The sequence below is a fragment of the Canis lupus genome, chromosome 8, assembly GCF_048164855.1.
Source record: "Canis lupus baileyi chromosome 8, mCanLup2.hap1, whole genome shotgun sequence".
Taxonomy (NCBI): domain Eukaryota; kingdom Metazoa; phylum Chordata; class Mammalia; order Carnivora; family Canidae; genus Canis; species Canis lupus.
Window position 1 is genome coordinate 38,787,398 of NC_132845.1, and position 17,499 is coordinate 38,804,896.

The 17,499-nt window shown below is 64.7% G+C and overlaps 1 protein-coding gene across 6 annotated transcripts; it reads left to right on the plus strand.

Annotated features, from left to right (window-relative positions):
- The first annotated feature begins 217 nt into the window (after positions 1-217).
- On the plus strand, positions 218-17,460 carry TRAF7 (TNF receptor associated factor 7). Of its 6 annotated transcripts, none has more exons than XM_072835337.1 (21): positions 218-371; positions 7,697-7,815; positions 8,039-8,096; positions 9,736-9,827; positions 11,383-11,499; positions 11,824-11,916; positions 12,127-12,160; positions 12,820-13,003; positions 13,090-13,224; positions 13,856-14,073; positions 14,149-14,222; positions 14,448-14,496; positions 14,579-14,706; positions 14,882-14,964; positions 15,716-15,755; positions 15,842-15,958; positions 16,046-16,168; positions 16,363-16,482; positions 16,571-16,702; positions 16,790-16,909; positions 17,078-17,460. In XM_072835337.1, the coding sequence occupies exons 2-21, from the start codon at positions 7,735-7,737 to the stop codon at positions 17,090-17,092; spliced, it is 2,013 nt and encodes a 670-aa protein (XP_072691438.1). In that variant the 5' UTR covers positions 218-371; positions 7,697-7,734; the 3' UTR covers positions 17,093-17,460. The 6 variants fall into 6 exon arrangements, with proteins under 6 accessions (XP_072691438.1, XP_072691440.1, XP_072691443.1 ...); XM_072835339.1 differs by having other exon boundaries at positions 13,090-13,218; XM_072835340.1 differs by lacking the exon at positions 218-371 and adding an exon at positions 5,561-5,792 and having other exon boundaries at positions 13,090-13,218.
- The last annotated feature ends 39 nt before the right edge of the window (positions 17,461-17,499 follow it).

Sequence of the window (17,499 nt, forward strand, 5' to 3'; positions counted from 1 at the left end):
TACTGCTGCGATTGGGCCTTCCTGACGGAAGTACCGCCCCCCCTCACCGCTGATACGCTCCCGGCCCCCCGGCCCCGAACAGGACCGTGAGCGACAGCCGCAAGCAACCAATCAGACTGCGACCTGCAACATAGAGCGATTCTAAAGCTGCCAATCCCGCCCCTGACGTCGAGCCGCCGGAAGTCGTAGTTTCTGAGGAGCCGCGCGTGAGGCGGCCCCAAGGACATTGCGAGTCGGGGAACTACAAGTCCCGGCGTGCGCCGCGCCCGGGCGCTTCCGGCTCGCACGTCCTGTCCCTTTCCCGGCCGGCGGCCGCGGGGGCACGATGAAGCGGGAGGGTGGCGCTGCCGCTCCCCGGTGGCCGCGGGCGGGTGAGTGTCGGCGAGGCGCGCCTGGCCGGGGGCTCGTGCCTCGGGGCCGCGCGGGGGGCGCGTCGGGGCCCGCGGAGTGGGAGCGGCCTGGGGGGCGGGGCGGGCGCGGGCCGGGGTCTCGCGCGGTCGTTGCTCATTGCCTCCTCCCCGCCGCGTTGGTGGAGCGGCTTTGCTTCTCTGGCAGCTTTTCTGCGGCCCGCCGCTGTTGACACTGGGCGCCGAGCGTTCCCCGCCGTGCTTCGGTGGACGTGGAGCAATATCCCCGGTCTCCACCCGCTAGATACAGGGGCCTCCCCCCCACCCCGTGACCACCCGGAATGCCTCCAGGCATTGGCAGGCGTCTCCTGGGGGCTCAAGCCGGTGATCCCGGGTGCGGAGCGCTGGACAGCACCCGGGGAATCCTGAGGAGTTGTGATAGGTGTCGTGGGAGAAGCAGGACGCTGGAGGGGGGAGCCCTGGGCGCTCCCACCGGCTTGGTGAGGGCGGAGGTTCCTCCCGCAAGCAGCCTGTCCTGGGAAGTTGCTGGAAGAGCATGCCTGGCAGAGGGAGCAAGGTGTGCAAAGGCCAGAGTGAGGAGGAGGGGCCAGGTGCACCAGGGAGTGCTGGCAGAGGGGTGACAGGCAAGCCCCTGAGGCCGACACAGGGTGGCAGGGAGGCTGTTGGGGGGGCACTCAAGCCACGAGAGCCTGCGTCAGATCCAAGTCTAGTAAGGAGCCTCTGGCCGTGTGTGGAGGACGGACTGATGTTCCCGGGGAAGCAGAAGACGGTGAGGAGGCTGACCTGTGCGTGGGGGACAGCGGGCTGGGAGGGGGCTCCCACCCCTCACTGGGTCTGCTGTCTTGACCAGGCAGGGGCATGCAGCTGGGGCTGAACCTGCAGTTCTGGATCCCACCCTGCTTTGGCAGGACAGGGGTGGAGGCTAGGGCTGGGGATTCCGCCCTTTGCAGCCTCCCCTGCTTGGAGCTCCAGGCTGTCCAGCCTTCTCCCCATCCCACAGGCCTCCCCACGCGCACACAGGTCCCCTCTCCTGGTGGCTGCCCACCCTCCTGGCCTTTGCCAAGCATGTGGCCTCTCTCTTCCTCATTCCTTCTCTTTGGGCCCCTCCCTTCCCACACCCCTTCCCTGAAGGCCTGTGTAGCAGACACCACCTCTGTGTCATAAACCCCTACTTGCACTGCTCTGGGGATTCACGTTTCTCCATGGAACCCCCCAGCCCCGGTGTCTCGAGGTTCCTGTGTGGTATCTCTGTATTATCCCCCCCGGCAGCCAGAGCCTCACTGTGAGGGGAAGCGGGGGTAGGTAGGGGCAGCCTGGATGAAGGAGGTAACCAGCTGAGAAGGAGGGGGAGTCCTCCTTCCTGAAGGGTCCCTGTGGAGTAACCCCCACTGTGGCTGTGGGTCATGGTATTTCTGGAAACCAATGGAACAGACCAAAGCCTGCAGTATTGACTTAGTCGGGACAAGAACCCACAGAAAAGTGCCTACGGGGATCAGTAGTACTCTGGAGCCTCGTCCGCCTCTCCTCCCAGGGCCCCCAGCGACTCCAGCTCACATTCGCCCCCCCTCCCCAGCACAGGGACTGGCCCGCGGTGGGTGTGAACTTGGCCGTGGGAATGGCAAGGTGCGATCCGGGAGATGGGAGCAGTGTGTGGAAGGGCCCATGCTGACTGGGGGGCCCTGGGCAGGTTGGGCGCCGTGGCTTGGCGGCTCGGGGCACAGCTTGGCCTGGGGCTGCCTGGCCTCAGTGACGGCGGACTCCTCAGTTTGCTGGCAGAACAGAGGAAGCAAGAGGAACAGGGCTTCATTCGGCCTCTGCGTGGCCTCCTGCGGGCTCTAAGTCCTGGGATGGCCTCTCAGCTCCGTTTCTGGCTCCCGAGAGAGGCTGCTGTTGGCAGGGCCTTGGCTGGTGCCTTGAGAGGCGTCTCTCACAGTTCCTTTTTTTTTTTTTTTTAATTTTTATTTATTTATGATAGTCACAGACAGAGAGAGAGAGAGAGAGAAAGAGAAAGAGGCAGAGGGAGGCAGAGGGAGAAGCAGGCTCCATGCACCGGGAGCCCGACGTGGGACTCGATCCCAGGTCTCCAGGATCGCGCCCTGGGCCAAAGGCAGGCGCTAAACCGCTGCGCCACCCAGGGTTCCCTCACAGTTCCTTTTGGATGTGGGTACATCCACTCCATTTCGGGGCTGGGAAATCGAAGGCCCGGGAGGGTGAGCAGCTTGCCCAAAGTCACGCAGTTGTTGTGTGGCAGAGGTGGGATTTGAATCCAGGTCTGAGTCCCGTGCTCGTGGCCTTGACCGTGATGCTATTCCATCTCCATAAAGGACACTTGCAGGGGTCAGCACGTGTCCAGCTTTGGGAGGTGTCGGCAGGACATAACCTGCTCTGAACCTGGGTCCCCACTGGCCTGACCTTGCTGTTGGGTGGGCCGCTGGGGCTTCGCCAGGCGCTCAGGCTGGCTTAGGCAGGAGGGACCCTTGCAGAGGGGCCCACCAGCCCCCCGCAGCTGTCCTGTGTGCTCTGGCCCTGCAGCAGAAGGCATTGGGTTGCTCTGTGGAGGAGTGTGGGTCAGGCGGGCAAACGACAGAGGAAATGGGCCCCTGGGGTGGGGGGGCAGCTAGTGCTAATGTCACTCGGGGACCTGCTGCTTGGCCGCCCCCAGCAGGGGAGGCATGCTGTCTGGAAGTCTAGTTGGGGGGTGAACCAACCCCAGGAGCCCCCAGGCAGAAGGAGCAGCCTTGCAGAACCAGGAGGGAAGGGATGTGCCAGGAATGGGGTGGACTTCGCATGCGCTCCCCGCTAATGCAGGGAAGCGAGAAAGAGGAAGGCAGAGGGACAGAAACCGCATGGGGAGCAGTGAGAACTGGCCAGGCGGCCTGGAGGTGTAGCCTGGGCCTAAGCCACTGCTGGCCACTTGGCTCTTGGGCACAGGCCCAGGACCCGTCTCCACAGGTTTAGACTCGCTGATTTAAGGCAGCGTGGGACGTGCTGCAGCGTGGGACGCGCTCCCATTTGTACCCCTGCCGCTGGAGGTGGGCCAGACCCTGAGTTGGTGGGAGAGTGTGGGCAGGTAAGAGTGGGCCCTGCAGCCAGGTGCTGAGATAGGAGGACAAATACCACCTTTTCCCAGAATGCTCTCTCCCTGCTCCGGATCTGGCCAGCCCCTTCCTCCAGGAAGCTCTCCAGGAGTAACCCCCCAGCCCCCCCCGCCCCCCCCAGGCTGAGTCTACAGCTTGTATGTGGCCATCCATCCTATCGGAGGGAAAGAGTAGGAGATGAGTCTGGCCCCAAGGGGCAGGTGGAAAGGCAGAGGCATTCCCCTTGCTGAGTGGGGGTTAGAGCCAGGCTGGCCCAGCAGGAGGGATGCTCTCCCTCCAGCAGAGGGGCCTGTGGGTGCTGGAGAGGCTGGGCCTGGATACCCAAGGTGAGAGGCCAGGCAGGGGTGTAAGGACCCAGCATCCCAGGGACGACCTTGGAGTTCCTGTGGATTAGGACTGTGGGTACAGAGACAAGGGTGGCAGGTGAGGGCAGGGAGGCCTGGCCGGCCTCGAGCCAGTGCCTGCTGAGGTGCTGAGGGGATCCCTGACATCACACCCTGCGTGTCTGGGATGGAAAAGACATCCTAAGAGGACGTCAGGGAACAGCAGGGGGAGTGTATGTGGCTCTGCTATGGCAACGCAGCCTGTTTCTATAGGATTTGGCCGCCCCGCTTGGGCTTGGGCCCCGGGGGCCTCGGGCAGGGGCTGACCCAGGGGCTGGGTGGTCCGTGGGTGATACGGGGCCTGTGCCTGGAGCTCCGGCTGTAATCCAGCCGGCCACCCACAGCTCCGTGCCAGGCAGGGCTGCGGTGTCCTGAGTCACCGGTACTCCCCCCGGAACCATCACCACCAAATGTGCGGCCTGATGGGGTTTCCAGGGCATGCCTACCCCCTTGCTGGCTCAGCACAGGCTGTTTGGGAGACCCCACCACGCCCTCCGCCTGGGGCAGCTAGGGGAGCCGCCTCGGGGTGGGGCTTGGCTCTAGTGAGACCTGCTTCTGCTCCCCCACCCCCCGCGGGATTCCAGCATGTGCACTGCCCACTCCACTGGCTGCCGGCCACACGAACCACGCTGGGGGACCCGTGTCCCACACTCCCAAGGGTGACGCCTTAGCAGATCCTGATGCCTTCTGTCCAGGGCATGAGCTGGGGAGGGGTCCCCCAGAGAAGGGGGCTGGTGGGGGGGCTTTCCCGGCAAGGAGCTAGGGGTAGGACCTTGTAGGTGGATCTCTGGTTCCCCCTTGGGCAGGGAGTGTACCCCAGAGCCCCAGAAGTCCTTTGGATACAGATGTGGGTGGACAAAGATCCGTGGGCCTTGACCCTAGGCTCACGTGAGGGGCTACAGGGGGGCTGGTTCTGCACTGACCCTGAGCGCCCTTGGGTACCATGCCCCCCCCCCAACCTGAGGCAGACAGACCACCCATCTCTGCTGGGACTTGGGGTCTTGTGTCTCTAAGAGAATTCTCAGGTCCTTGCCCTGGGCTCTGCTGAGACACCTGGAAGAGGCAGGGTAGGGACCTGGCTGGGGAGGGGGAGCTGGGGGGGCTCTGTCTCCTCCCACCCCAGCTGGGCCTGGCAGGTCCAGCCCACAGCTCCTCCCAGTTTGGGAGAGTCCGGTTGTCCAGTTGACAGCTCCCTGTCAGCCTGCTTACAGGGTAATGTGGAGTGGTGAAGGGGCCAACTCCCGGGGGCTGGGGTACACCCCCAGGACAGCTGGGCGGCCAAGGGGTGTGGAGCTGTGCGGGTCACTTCCTGGGTTTGGCCTGCAGAGCTGGAGGATGCCAGAGAAGACTCTTCTTGCAAGATGCAACCCCTGGGGAGGGAGCAGGGCTGAAAGCTCAGGGCATCTTGCTCAATTCCTGGATGCTTAGGGTAGGAACTGATCCCTGTGTTGGGGGCGCACAGCTGGTGGGGGGGGGGGGGCAGTGGCCTGCACCCTGGGGCTGCGTGCCAACCTGTGTAAATGGGGAAGTGGTTCCCTCGTCTACTCCGTCTACTCCGTCCCTACTTCCTACTCCGTCCCTACTTCCGCCCTTTCTGTGGCTGGGTTTTGCTCTCTGCCCCCACCCGCTGCCCTGCGTCTGAGGCCGCTATTGGCCGTTGGGGGACTCTCCAGCCCATTTGCATGTTGCCCTGCTAGCCCTGCGTGCCTTTCTGTTTACTTCACTCCTGAGCGAGGGAGAGCCAGACCAGACGCCTGCGCTCTCAGACTTCAGCAACAGGCACACAGGCCCCATGGGGGCTGGCGGGCTGGCCGGGGTCCCAGGGAGTGTCCCTGCTGGGGTCGCGGCTGCCCAGACCCCGGGTGCTGCTTGCTGGAGCTGGCTGCTGGCCTCTGGGCTTTGGGAGCTTGCAGCAGAGGGAGCAGATGGATTGTAAAATCCAGGTCAGTGTGAGCCAGCTGCCTCCCTGCGACCCACCCCCACCCTCCTCCCAGCTTGCCTGTGGTGCTGAGGCGGGAGCCAACCTTGGGCTTCCCGAAAGGTGAGTCCTGGAGCTCCTCTATTCGAGCTGTGTGGACCTCACCCCGGCCACAGTGGCCATAATCCAAGCAGGGCAGCACCCAAGATTTCCTGCTTAGCACGGAGACCAGCAGCGGCGCTGGAGGTCGGGCTTCTGGACACGCCACATTCACACCTCTGTCCTCGGGCCTGATACTGCCCACTCCCAGGAGCCCCTGCCTGCCCCCCCCCCCCCTCCAGAGGACAAGCCACTGGAGAGCCTGGTCTAGGACACACAGCCAAGTCCCTTGAGTCACAGCAGGGGGAGTGGTGGGCAGGAGAGGAGGCTTTGGTCCACCTCGTGTGTCCCTCTGCCTAGCTGGACCCGTAGGGCACTCTGAACAGGGCTGGCGGTACCTTGTGGGTGCAAACTCGGGGGCTGAGAGTCACCCATTGAGGCCTGAGTCTAGAAGCCTGGGAGGGGGGCTTGAAGGTGACATTTGAAGGGGCAGGCGGGAGAGAACACAGGGTGAGGGCCGGACAGATAGCTCAGGAGCAGTGTGGGGACAGAGCTTGAGGGCCAGCTCTCTCCTGGAGACCGTGGGTTGGGCCCGAAGACCCCTGCGTGGTTCCGGGGTGTGTGTGAGGCAGACGTGGGTGGCCAGGTGTGCTGGGTCACGAGGGCCTGATGGAGAAGGTGCTGCAGCCAGCTGACCGCGGGTGGGGACAGAGAGCATCCCTTGCCTTCTCCCACGGTGTGGGAGGCCTAGCAGCCCACCCGCCAGGCGCCCTTTCCAGTCCTCAGGCCTTCAGACCATGGGGTGGGCCCCAGCCTGCCACACCCCCTTCTGTCTCATAGGAGCAAGACCAGCTGGTTTCCCGGGGAGATGCTGACACTTGTTCTGGTGGCTGGGCTGGGCGGCTAGTGATGAGCTCATGGTGTAGCATCCCAGGGGGGCTGTTCAGGGGTCTCCCGGGGCAGAGAGCTCATGTCCGCCAGGTGGAGGCAGTCCTGGGGATGCAGCCTTCCTCCTCGTGGGGAGCCTGGCCTGACACTGGGGCCCTGTGGCTACGCTGACTCCGGGCCATGGCAGGAGGTGGGGCACAGGCCACGACTGTGGACACTGACGCTGGGAGGGCCTCTGGGAAGGGGCAGTGGAGCAGCTCTCCCCGGCCCATCCATGATCTGGGCAGCCGCTGGCCCTCTCCTCTCCAGTAGCCTGTGCTCCCCTCTTCTGTTCTCGGAGGCCCAGGATGGTTCCCACTGTGCCCTCTCCTGCCACCTCCGCCCACGAGTCCTCAGCTAAGCCTGAGGAGTGAGTCAGGGCTCTCATCTCTTGCCCCTGCCCCCAAAATGGCTTTATCTGCATGACGAGGCTCTGAGTGTTGGGCACCAGGTGTGTCATGCATAGGTTCCCTGGGGTGTGGCCACCGTCCCCTGTCCGCAGGAAGGGGACTACCCAGGGCCTGACACACCTACCCTGGCAGGAAGCAGGCATATGGCTTGATCCCGTCCTGGGCGCCACGGCCCAGTCTCGGCCCCGAGGACAGTTGCCCTCACACCTGGGGGGTCAGACGGCACCGTGGGGGCCTCCACCTCCTGGGCGGAGCTTGTGGCTTTTCTGAAGGGCTAGGCCTTAAAGGAAGGTAAAACTCAGGGCCTGCTGCCTGCCTACAGCCGGGGCCTCCTCCCTTCCTGGAGCCTGTGCACATCTGGGGCGGGAGGCAGGCAGGGAGAGGGACTTTGCCCATGTGGCCGCGCCTCTTCACGACCAGTGGCAGAGAGGCCGAAGTGTGCCCGCGGGGACCAGGCTACTGTCTGAAGCCCACCCTTGTGCCGCCCGCCCAGGAGACGCTGCCGGAGGACCCTAGATGCCTCTCTAGAGCATGAGCTCGGGCAAGAACGCCCGCTACAACCGCTTCTCCGGGGGGCCCGCCAACCTTCCCACCCCAGACGTCGCAGCTGGGGTAAGAGGAGACCTCGTGGGCCGGGGTCTGCCCTTTACGCCCGCTACACATGCGCGGCCCTCTAGCAGAGCTTCTGGAGCCGACCCCTCCCGGCTTGGGTGGTCCGTGCATATGCACGCATGCCCACAGGCACACCGGCGTGAAGGCATGTCCGTGCGTGTTTGTGTGTGTGTCCACATCCACTTTGGGGGCCGGGGTCAAACCTTCTGCATTCTCTCTCCAGACCAGGATGGAAACGACCTTTGGACCCGCCTTTTCGGCTGTCACCACCATCACGAAAGGTGAGTGTGCCAGCCCCAGCCGGTCTGGGCTGGCAGGACTGGGTGGCACTAGCTCCCGCCAGGGTCTGTGGGGTGCTTCCGGTGGGGCAGGAGCGGCACTGGTGTTGGAGGGGGGCTCCCTGCTGCTCTGCTGCTGCTGCATCCCCGTCCTGTCCCGCACCCTGGATCCCCCACCCATCCCTAGTGAGCCCTGGCCCGTCCCTGCCCCAAGGTCCTAGCAGCCCCTGCAGGACCGGGACTGGGGACCACCCAGGACACTGGCAGGTGAGAAGGACTCATAGGGTCCTTCCTCCAGCCTGGTTGCACCCCTGGGCCATTTATCGGAGGAGGTCATCAGGAGCAACAAACGGGGGCACAGCCTCTTTCCCGGGTCACGAGGGTCACGAGGGATGTGGGCAGGGGGTTCAGGGGGTGCCTTTCTGCTGCGCTGCTCCTTGCACAAGTAGCTAGTTTCTCAGGGCTTTTCTGGAGGTTCTTCCAGCAGGTGGCGGGGCTGCCTCACACATGTGCTCATGCCAGCTCCTCTGCCACTGGGTGACCCAGCCCGAGGCTCTGAAAGGGCCCTTTTTTCTTCTTTGACGTTCGGTCCTGAGCAAAAGAAAAGAAACGTCCCCTATCATCCCAGCACCTGAGGTGCTCTCCTCAACGCTTCGCCACCCTCAGAAGCTGCAGGGCTCCAGGCTGAGTCTGTCTGGTGCTCGCCCCACCAGCACCCTGCTCAGTGGCGGGGAGGGGTCAGAGCTGGGCGTACAGATGGGGAAACTAAGGCCCAGTCACAGGCAGCTGCTCACACCTGGAATCACGAACCCAGGTCTTCGGGGCTGGGCATGACATCTGGGCTTGGCTGGTGTCGGAGGCTGGTGCCAGCCATGCCAGGGCTTCCGGCTGCTGCCCACAGGGCCTGTGAGGGAGGTTCTTGGGCTCTCACGTGGACCCCTGGCCAACACCTTCCATGCAGTGGGCTGAGAAGGCCGGAGGCTAGGCCAGGTTCTGGCCAGGGGAGCAGTGGAAGATGAGTGGACCCCACAGTGGGCTGTCCCAGGCCCCACCACACACCAGCTGAGGGGCCTCTCTGCCTCTGTTACTCCTGGGTGCACAGAGGCCTTCAGAGCCCTCGCCCCCACCCTGGCAGGGTCTCCTTGAGGGCAGACAAGACCGTATCCCAGATCCAAGCACATGGCATTGGGTATGATTACTCAGGCGTTGGCCTCGTGCCTTAGCCAGACACAGGGCAGCCCCAGGAGCAGGCTGGCAGAAGGGAGAGGCAGAGAAGACCTTCCACCCTCCCTTCAGCCCACCTAGGGAGTGCGAATGTGGGGGCTCCTCCCTTCCTGGATCACCACGGCCCTAGCTGGGGGCTCAGGCCAGCTCACGCCCTTGCCCTTGCCATGCTCCGGCTCCTGCCGGGGGCTCCCAGCTGCCCACGAACCCAGCCCTGACCCAGTGTCCCTCAGATCAAGAAGGAGGCCAAGGAAGCGGGTGGGGGCAAGGAGACTTGCCAGAGAGAACTAGCCCCATGTCAGGCCCAGCTCCTGCCGCTGCTGGGCCCATCTGCCCAGGGGCCTGCCTCCCACCATGATGGGCCAGGCACAGCCCCATGACCCCCACTCATGGCATTCCAACCCTCTTTGCTTGGTAGCTGATGGGACCAGCACGTACAAACAGCACCGCAGGACGCCGTCCTCCTCCAGCACCCTTGCCTACTCACCACGAGATGAGGAGGACAGCATGGTAGGTCTGTGCAGTGACCACCTCTCCCCACAGCCTCCCGTCGTGCCCCCCTTCCCAAGAGCCTGGTCCCTGGAGTAGCTGAAGAAGGCGGCTTAGCTGCGAGGCATGCCCCAGCGTAGGTCTGCAGTGGGTAGTGGGCCAAGGAGGCAGAGGGCTGGCGTGTCCGGACACCCTAAAGCCTCAGTACCCATGGCTGGACTGTGTGGAAGACGAGTCCAGAGAGGGCAGCTGGGCCGTAGGGTGCAGGGCCTACAAGCTGGAGCGACGGGAGCCACGGACTGTTCAGCCCTGCGGGTGACAAGATCAGATTTCCATTTTTAAAGGTGCCTCTGGTGTGGAGTGGAGGATGGGGGGTGGGCCGCCGGTGGAGATTGGAGGCCCGAGCAGGTACCTGGAGGCTGTGAGGGCTGCACGGGTGCGGGACAGCCAGAGAGCTTCCTGCCACTGGTGCTGCAGAGTGAGGAAGGGGCTCGGGCAGTGTCGGGTTGGCCGTCCATTCCCAGGCCGTGTGGCCAGCGTCAGGGTGGCTGTGCTCTGCCTGTCTGGGCCCTGGCCCTGCCGATGGAAGGGAGGACCTGCACTGGCCCGGGGGGTGGCTGGGTCCCTCCTGCCACTCGCCTGTCCCAGGCCTTGTTTTCTGCCTTCCCTCGGCGGGACCTCACCAGTGCATGCCTGGCTGACTCCAGCTAGTTCTCCTGCCCTCCCAGCCTCGCAGGACCCATGCCTTCACGTGCTGGGCTGCCGCACCTTGGATTCTATTTAATCCAAAGATAAACGGTATTTCTACGCATTCAAACATGCCACATGCTAGGCGCTGCACCAGGCCTTCTCCAAGCACAAAGCAGATGCTTGGCGCCCCACTCCCTGTGGCTGCACCTGCCTCGGGCTCCATGACCCCTGACTCCCCTGTGGCTGGTGGGGAGGGGATTTTCCTGACCTTGTGCAGAGGTTCAGACGGGCAGCCGCGGGCCCGTGGGCTGTGGAGGCTGGAGGTCTGTGGTTCATGAATGAGGCCTCTGGGTGGGCCGGGAGTGTGGGGAGCAGTGGCTCTTACAGGATCCCTACTTGGGGGGGGGAACAGAGCCCCCCCTGGCTCCCCCAGACCCTCCCCCTCTGGTTAGGCATCTTGGCCCGGGGTCAGCGGGGGGCGTCCCTGCCCTCCATGGGAGCCTCAGTGGCCTGGCCGAGGGGACCCAGGGACCCAGGGCCCCATAGCATCCGCCAGCCGTCCCTCCCTCTAGCGGTCCGGGCACTGAGGCTGGCCCAGGACTGGCTGATGGAGGCGCCCCGTGCGCAGCCCACACTCCCTCACGGGAAGCAGGAAGCGGGCCAGGCGAGCGTGTCCTCCTGGAATTCAATAGCAGGAAGTCTCTCCATTTACACAAAGAAAGTTGGCAGACGTGCGCGGGTGGCCCAGCAACAGGGCCGGGACCGCCGGGCAGGCAGGGGCCCGGGCACCGCACCGGCTCCCCGGGCACACGCGTGAGCGCCCGCCGGGACCAGGGGGCCCTGCCCTCCCCGCGGCTGACGGGCTGCCTGCCCCCGTGCCCTCTAGCCCCCCATCAGCACCCCACGCCGCTCCGACTCGGCTATCTCCGTCCGCTCCCTGCACTCAGAGTCCAGCATGTCCCTGCGCTCCACGTTCTCGCTGCCTGAGGAGGAGGAGGAGCCGGTAGGTGTGTCCGCGCGGCAGGGCGGCCCCTCCGTCTGTGGTGGCGGTGGCGGCAGGACCTTCCCCTTGGGCCTGGTGAGAGGGTGTGATCCCGCCCAGTCCCCCCAGGCACGCTCTTCGCCTTCTCAGCCCTGGCAGTGAGGGTGGATCCCGGTGCAGGGGGTCCCTTCCAGTCTTTGTCAGGTGGACGGTACGCACGGGTGGCCAAGGGCGCAGCTAGAGGGACCGTCCCCGTCCCCTCCAGTGCAGGCCCAGCCCGGGGCCTCAGCAGGCCCTCCCTGGGCCAGGGCGCAGCAGTCCCCTCACCTGCCCGCACTGCTCTAGGAGCCGCTGGTGTTTGCTGAGCAGCCCTCGGTGAAGCTCTGCTGCCAGCTTTGCTGCAGCGTGTTCAAGGACCCTGTGATCACCACGTGTGGGGTAAGGCCACCACGTCCCGCCCTGCCCGTCCCTTCCTGACCTGTGCGCTGCCACGAGGCCAGGCAGGCTGCCGGCCACTGTGCTGCGGAACTTTGGTCTCAGTTGCGGGCCCAGCAGGTGTGGCTGCCCTGCAGGTGCCCCTGTAGGGGGCCGGGCGGTTGGGGGGGCAGCTCTGTGGCTGTGCTCCAAGCTCACCCGTCATCTCCACAGCACACGTTCTGTCGAAGATGTGCCTTGAAGTCAGGTAAGGCCCTTGCAGACCCGGGCCCGGCCACCTCGTTACCCAGGGTGGGGGTAGGGGGGTCCCTCCAGGGGGTCCTATCCCGCGCCCAGCACTGATAGTGCCCCTGCTACATGGGGGCTCCTCCCTCATCCTGCCCCCAGTAGCTCTGCCACAGGCAGCAGCAGCGCCAGGTGCACGCTGGCCAGCCTCTGAACCTGACGGGCAGAGCAGTGAGACCCACAGCTCACGGGCCCCGGGCTCTCTGACGGGGGCTGCCCACCTCACTATCTCGGCCTTGGCGCCCTGCCCCAGGCCTGGCTCCTCTCCACGCTGTGTCTCCAGCTCTCTCCACCCCGTCCCGGACTCCTGAGTCAGCTGAGGGGCCTCTGTCCCCTCCTTCTCACCCAGTGGTCATTCATGGTGGCCCGGCTATGCACCCCTCCTGTTCCAGGCCTCTCAGCAGGGCAGGTAGATGAGTGGATCAGGCCCCAGACACAGGTTCATTCCACCCAGCGTGGGGAGCATGCTCCGGGCCTGCCACACCAGGCCTCAGTTTCCCACCAGCTGCTCACCAGGGAAGAGTCCTCCCCCAGCACAGCCTGGCCACAGTGCTCTGAACAGAGGTGCCAGGGGAGGGGGTGGCCAGGTGGACTGTGGGGTCAGCACGCCCTTCCCTCCAGAGAAGTGCCCCGTGGACCACGCCAAGCTGACAGTGGTGGTGAACAACATTGCGGTGGCCGAGCAGATCGGGGAGCTCTTCATCCACTGCAGGCACGGCTGCCGGGCAGCAGGGGGCGGGAAGCCCCCAGTCTTTGAGGTGGACCCCCGAGGGTGCCCCTTCACCATCAAGCTCAGCGCTCGCAAGTAAGTACCCTCCACAGCCCCTGGCTCCCCAGCTCCCGGGGTGCTGAGAACCGGCGCCCCTGCCCGCCGTGTCCTGCCTCCCACAGGGACCACGAGGGCAGCTGTGACTACAGGCCCGTGCGATGCCCTAACAACCCCAGCTGCCCACCCCTCCTCAAGATGAACCTGGAAGCCCACCTCAAGGAGTGCGAGCACATCAAGTGTCCCCACTCCAAGTACGGGTGAGTGGGCGGGGGCGGGCGCGCGGGGGCTGCCCTAGGATGGTGGTGGGCAGGCAGGAGGGCAGGGGGTGGGGGCCGGGCTGGCATTCACAGTCCCTCCTTCAGCAAACCTTTGTTGAGATCCACTTGTGTGCTGAGCGCTGGGGAGACAGCCAGGGTCCCCGGGGAGACGGACCCTAGCGGGAGCCACACCACCAGCTGTGTAATTACAACCTGAGGTACAGGTGCTGTGCAGGAGAGACCCGAGCCCTACAGGAACGCAGAGGGGTCGGAGTGGCTGGGGCGCGGGGGGCCAGGGAAGGCGGGCCCTGAGAACTAATGCATGTGCGGGTGTGCGCCAAGGACCAGCACAAGGGCTCTGGGCAGCTGGACCCATGGGGGCGGGGGGGCAGCTGAGGTGTGCTGGGCAGGAGGGGCAGGAGCTGGGAGGCGGGCCAAGGGCCCTCGGAGGGCTGCGAGCAGGAGCAAAGTGACTGGATTTCCTTGCAAAGCAGCTGCTGGGTGCTGAGCGGGAGCAGGACACATAGGCGGGGAGCAGGTGTGGGAGGACTGGACAGAGACTCCTGGGGTGAGGGGCCCCGCCAAGCGGGCAGGTGAGCCGGTGGGCAGGGCAGCCATCCTGGCCCTCCAGGTGCACGTTCATCGGGAACCAGGACACGTATGAGACGCACCTGGAGACCTGTCGCTTTGAGGGCCTGAAGGAGTTTCTGCAGCAGACAGACGACCGCTTCCACGAGATGCATGTGGCGCTGGCCCAGAAGGACCAGGAGATCGCCTTCCTGCGCTCCATGCTGGGCAAGCTCTCAGAGAAGATTGACCAGCTGGAGAAGAGCCTGGAGCTCAAGTTCGGTGAGGGCATGTCCCAGAGAGGCAGGGTGGCAGCCCCTCTTCCTGGTCCTTGACACCCTCTTCCCTGTCACCCAGACGTCTTAGACGAAAACCAGAGCAAGCTCAGTGAGGACCTCATGGAGTTCCGCAGGGATGCGTCCATGTTGAACGTGAGCAGCAGTCGGGGCCCAAGTGCAGGGGGCAGTGGGGGGAACGGGGGAGCTCAGGACTGCCTCTCATGTGGGTCCCAGCAGGAGGCCCATCCCCACTCACCGTCAGGTGCTTGTGCCAGGGGCGGCTGCCGCTGCGCCTGTTCTGCCCCGGCCGAGCGCTGCCTGGGGGCAGGGGGGTAACGGAGCCACAGCCAATGTGCCTTCCGCTCTTGCCCTTGGCAGGACGAGCTGTCCCATATCAACGCAAGGCTCAACATGGGCATCCTAGGATGTGAGTACCGGCCTGCCACTGCCGCTCCCACCCCCGCCCCTGGGCGCCGCCAGGCCCTCACCAGCTCCTCCCGCCTCCACAGCCTACGACCCGCAGCAGATCTTCAAGTGCAAAGGAACCTTCGTGGGCCACCAGGGCCCTGTCTGGTGTCTCTGTGTCTACTCCATGGGGGACCTGCTCTTCAGCGGCTCCTCCGACAAGACCATCAAGGTGAGTGGGGTCTTGCCTGGGGGGTGGTCTACAGCCTGGGACAGGGCGGGCACTGCATGCCAACCTCTCCAGCTCTGGCCTGCCTATGGCCGAGGCTTTTCCCTGAGCACACCTTCCATCCTTGCTGGCATTGGGCTGACCCTGCTGGGACCCACTCTGACCCTGGTCTCTGCAGGTTTGGGACACGTGTACCACCTACAAGTGCCAGAAGACCCTGGAGGGTCACGACGGCATTGTGCTAGCGCTGTGCATCCAAGGGTGAGTGGAGGCATGTGTGCATCTACTGCCCACAGCGCCCGTGCAGAGCCAGCGACAGTAGACCCCGTGCCGCCACCCCGTGGGCCATAGCTCGAGCCTGTGTGGCCCCATGTGTCCTCAAGTGGCTGTGTCTAGCCCTCTTGTGGGGCACCCTGACTCTCGAGCAAGGCTGGATGGCGAGGTGGTGGCACACGGGCCCTCCCTCTCTGAAGACACACATTCACGACATATGGAGCTGGTGTGGGGGTGCCTCAGGCAGCCAGAGGGCATGGTGGAGGCGGGAGTTCAGCTCCTGCTCGCCGGCCTGTAGCCAGAGCCCTGGGCACGGTTCAGGGACAGGACCACCGAGTTGCTGTCCCGGCAACCCCCTTGCCCCCAGGGTAGCCCTTTCTAGACCTTTTCTCTTGTCTCGTGTCATGAGGTCTCATGTCACGGCATGAGCGTGAGGCATGGAGAGAGAGAGGCGCATGCTCCCTCCCAGAAAGCAGCGGCTTCACTGCCAGCAGCACTGACGGGGATCATTACCTCCCAGCTCGCTGTCGGACACCTGCCAAGCAGGCGGCAGGGTTCGGGCTTCCATTCCCAAGGTTCCCTCGCCGAGACAGGAAAACCAAGGACTCAAGGGAGCAGGTGTGGCCCTGGCGCTGGCCCGAGCTGCCGATTCCTGGTGGCTGCTGCTCCCTCGGCCTGGCAGGACAGTGTCAGCAAGCATGGTGGCTTCTGCCCTGACACCTTGCCTCCGCTCCCCCAGGTGCAAGCTGTACAGTGGCTCAGCGGACTGCACCATCATCGTGAGTGGGGCAGGCAGGTGGGCAAGAGAGGCCGGGGCCACACTGGGGTCTGGGAACCTGAGGCTGCCCGTTCTCCCGCACACCAGGTGTGGGACATCCAGAACCTGCAGAAGGTGAACACAATCCGGGCTCATGACAACCCGGTGTGCACGCTGGTCTCCTCACACAACATGCTCTTCAGCGGCTCCCTGAAGGCCATCAAGGTCCGGCAGGACGTTGCGCGTGCACATGTGGGGCATCGGGGTGCCGGGTGCCTGCCCCCCAGCCTGTGCTTACAGCTGTCCCCGCAGGTCTGGGACATCGTGGGCACTGAACTGAAGCTAAAAAAGGAGCTCACGGGTCTCAACCACTGGGTTCGAGCCCTGGTGGCTGCCCAGAGCTACCTGTACAGCGGCTCCTACCAGACAATCAAGGTATGCCCTGCGTGCTTCCCGCGGGAGGACCGCCCCCTGTGCCAACACCGCCCAGGCCTGCTCCTGGGAGCTCCATCTCCCCTGTCCCCTCACATATCCTGGAGGATGGGGGGCTGCTCACACTGTCCAGAGCCTCAGAAGCCCTGGGGGTGAGGTGCCTGGCCGGGGACCAAGTGGCCTGAGCTTGTCTGCAGATCTGGGACATCCGGACCCTCGACTGCATCCACGTCCTGCAGACATCTGGCGGCAGCGTCTACTCTATTGCTGTGACGAATCACCACATTGTCTGTGGCACCTACGAGAACCTCATCCATGTAAGGCGGATGCCTAGGGGCAGGGCCTAACTCTGGGCCCCTGTCCTCCCTCATCTGTGGCTCTGACCTGCCTGTGCCACTCTCTCAGGTGTGGGACATCGAGTCCAAGGAGCAGGTGCGGACCCTGACGGGCCACGTTGGCACCGTGTACGCCCTGGCCGTCATCTCCACACCAGACCAGACCAAAGTCTTCAGTGCGTCCTATGACCGGTCTCTCAGGGTGCGTGCTGCACTGGCCTGATGCTGCTGGGAGGCTGAGGGTGGGCGGCGGGGCCCGGGTGAGGCCTCATGTTCCGTGTGCCCCCAGGTGTGGAGTATGGACAACATGATCTGCACGCAGACCCTACTGCGTCACCAGGGCAGTGTAACTGCACTGGCTGTGTCCCGGGGCCGGCTCTTCTCAGGTGCCGTGGACAGCACTGTGAAGGTCAGCACCTTGGCTCGGGCCTTCCCGGGGCTGCACACCCGGAGCAGGGGACGGGGGCTGAGGACCTAGGAGCTTTGGGCAGGTGGCCCTAGAGGGCCAGGACGAATGGCAGGTGGTGGTGAGGCAGCGGGGCCAAAGGGCACCTGAGACAGAGCCCTTCCTCTGCAGGTTTGGACTTGCTGATGGAATCCAGGCCAGTGTTGGCTTCCTCTGGGACCTCACAGGCCTGTCCCAAGCAGGCTGGCCATGTGAGGGGCCTCGAGGGAGGGTCTCTGCCTGGCCCATGGGGACAGGCAGGCAGGCTCACTTGGCCAGGCAGTGTCCTCCCCGCCCTGTGCCTGGCGAGCCTCCCTTTGCTTGGCCTTGTGATCGTCGCTGCCGGGATAGCGCCCAGCCCTCCCTGGTGCCAGGTACGACGCTCGCCCGGCCCACGCTCCATCCCCCCCCCCCCCAGATGGACTGTGGGCCTTTTTACTCACCTTTTCTACTGTTTTTAGACTGTATATAGATTTGATTACTTCCTGATTGAAATAAAAACTGCACAGACTGTGGCTATGAGTGGGGACAGTCTTTGCGGTGACAGAGAGGCC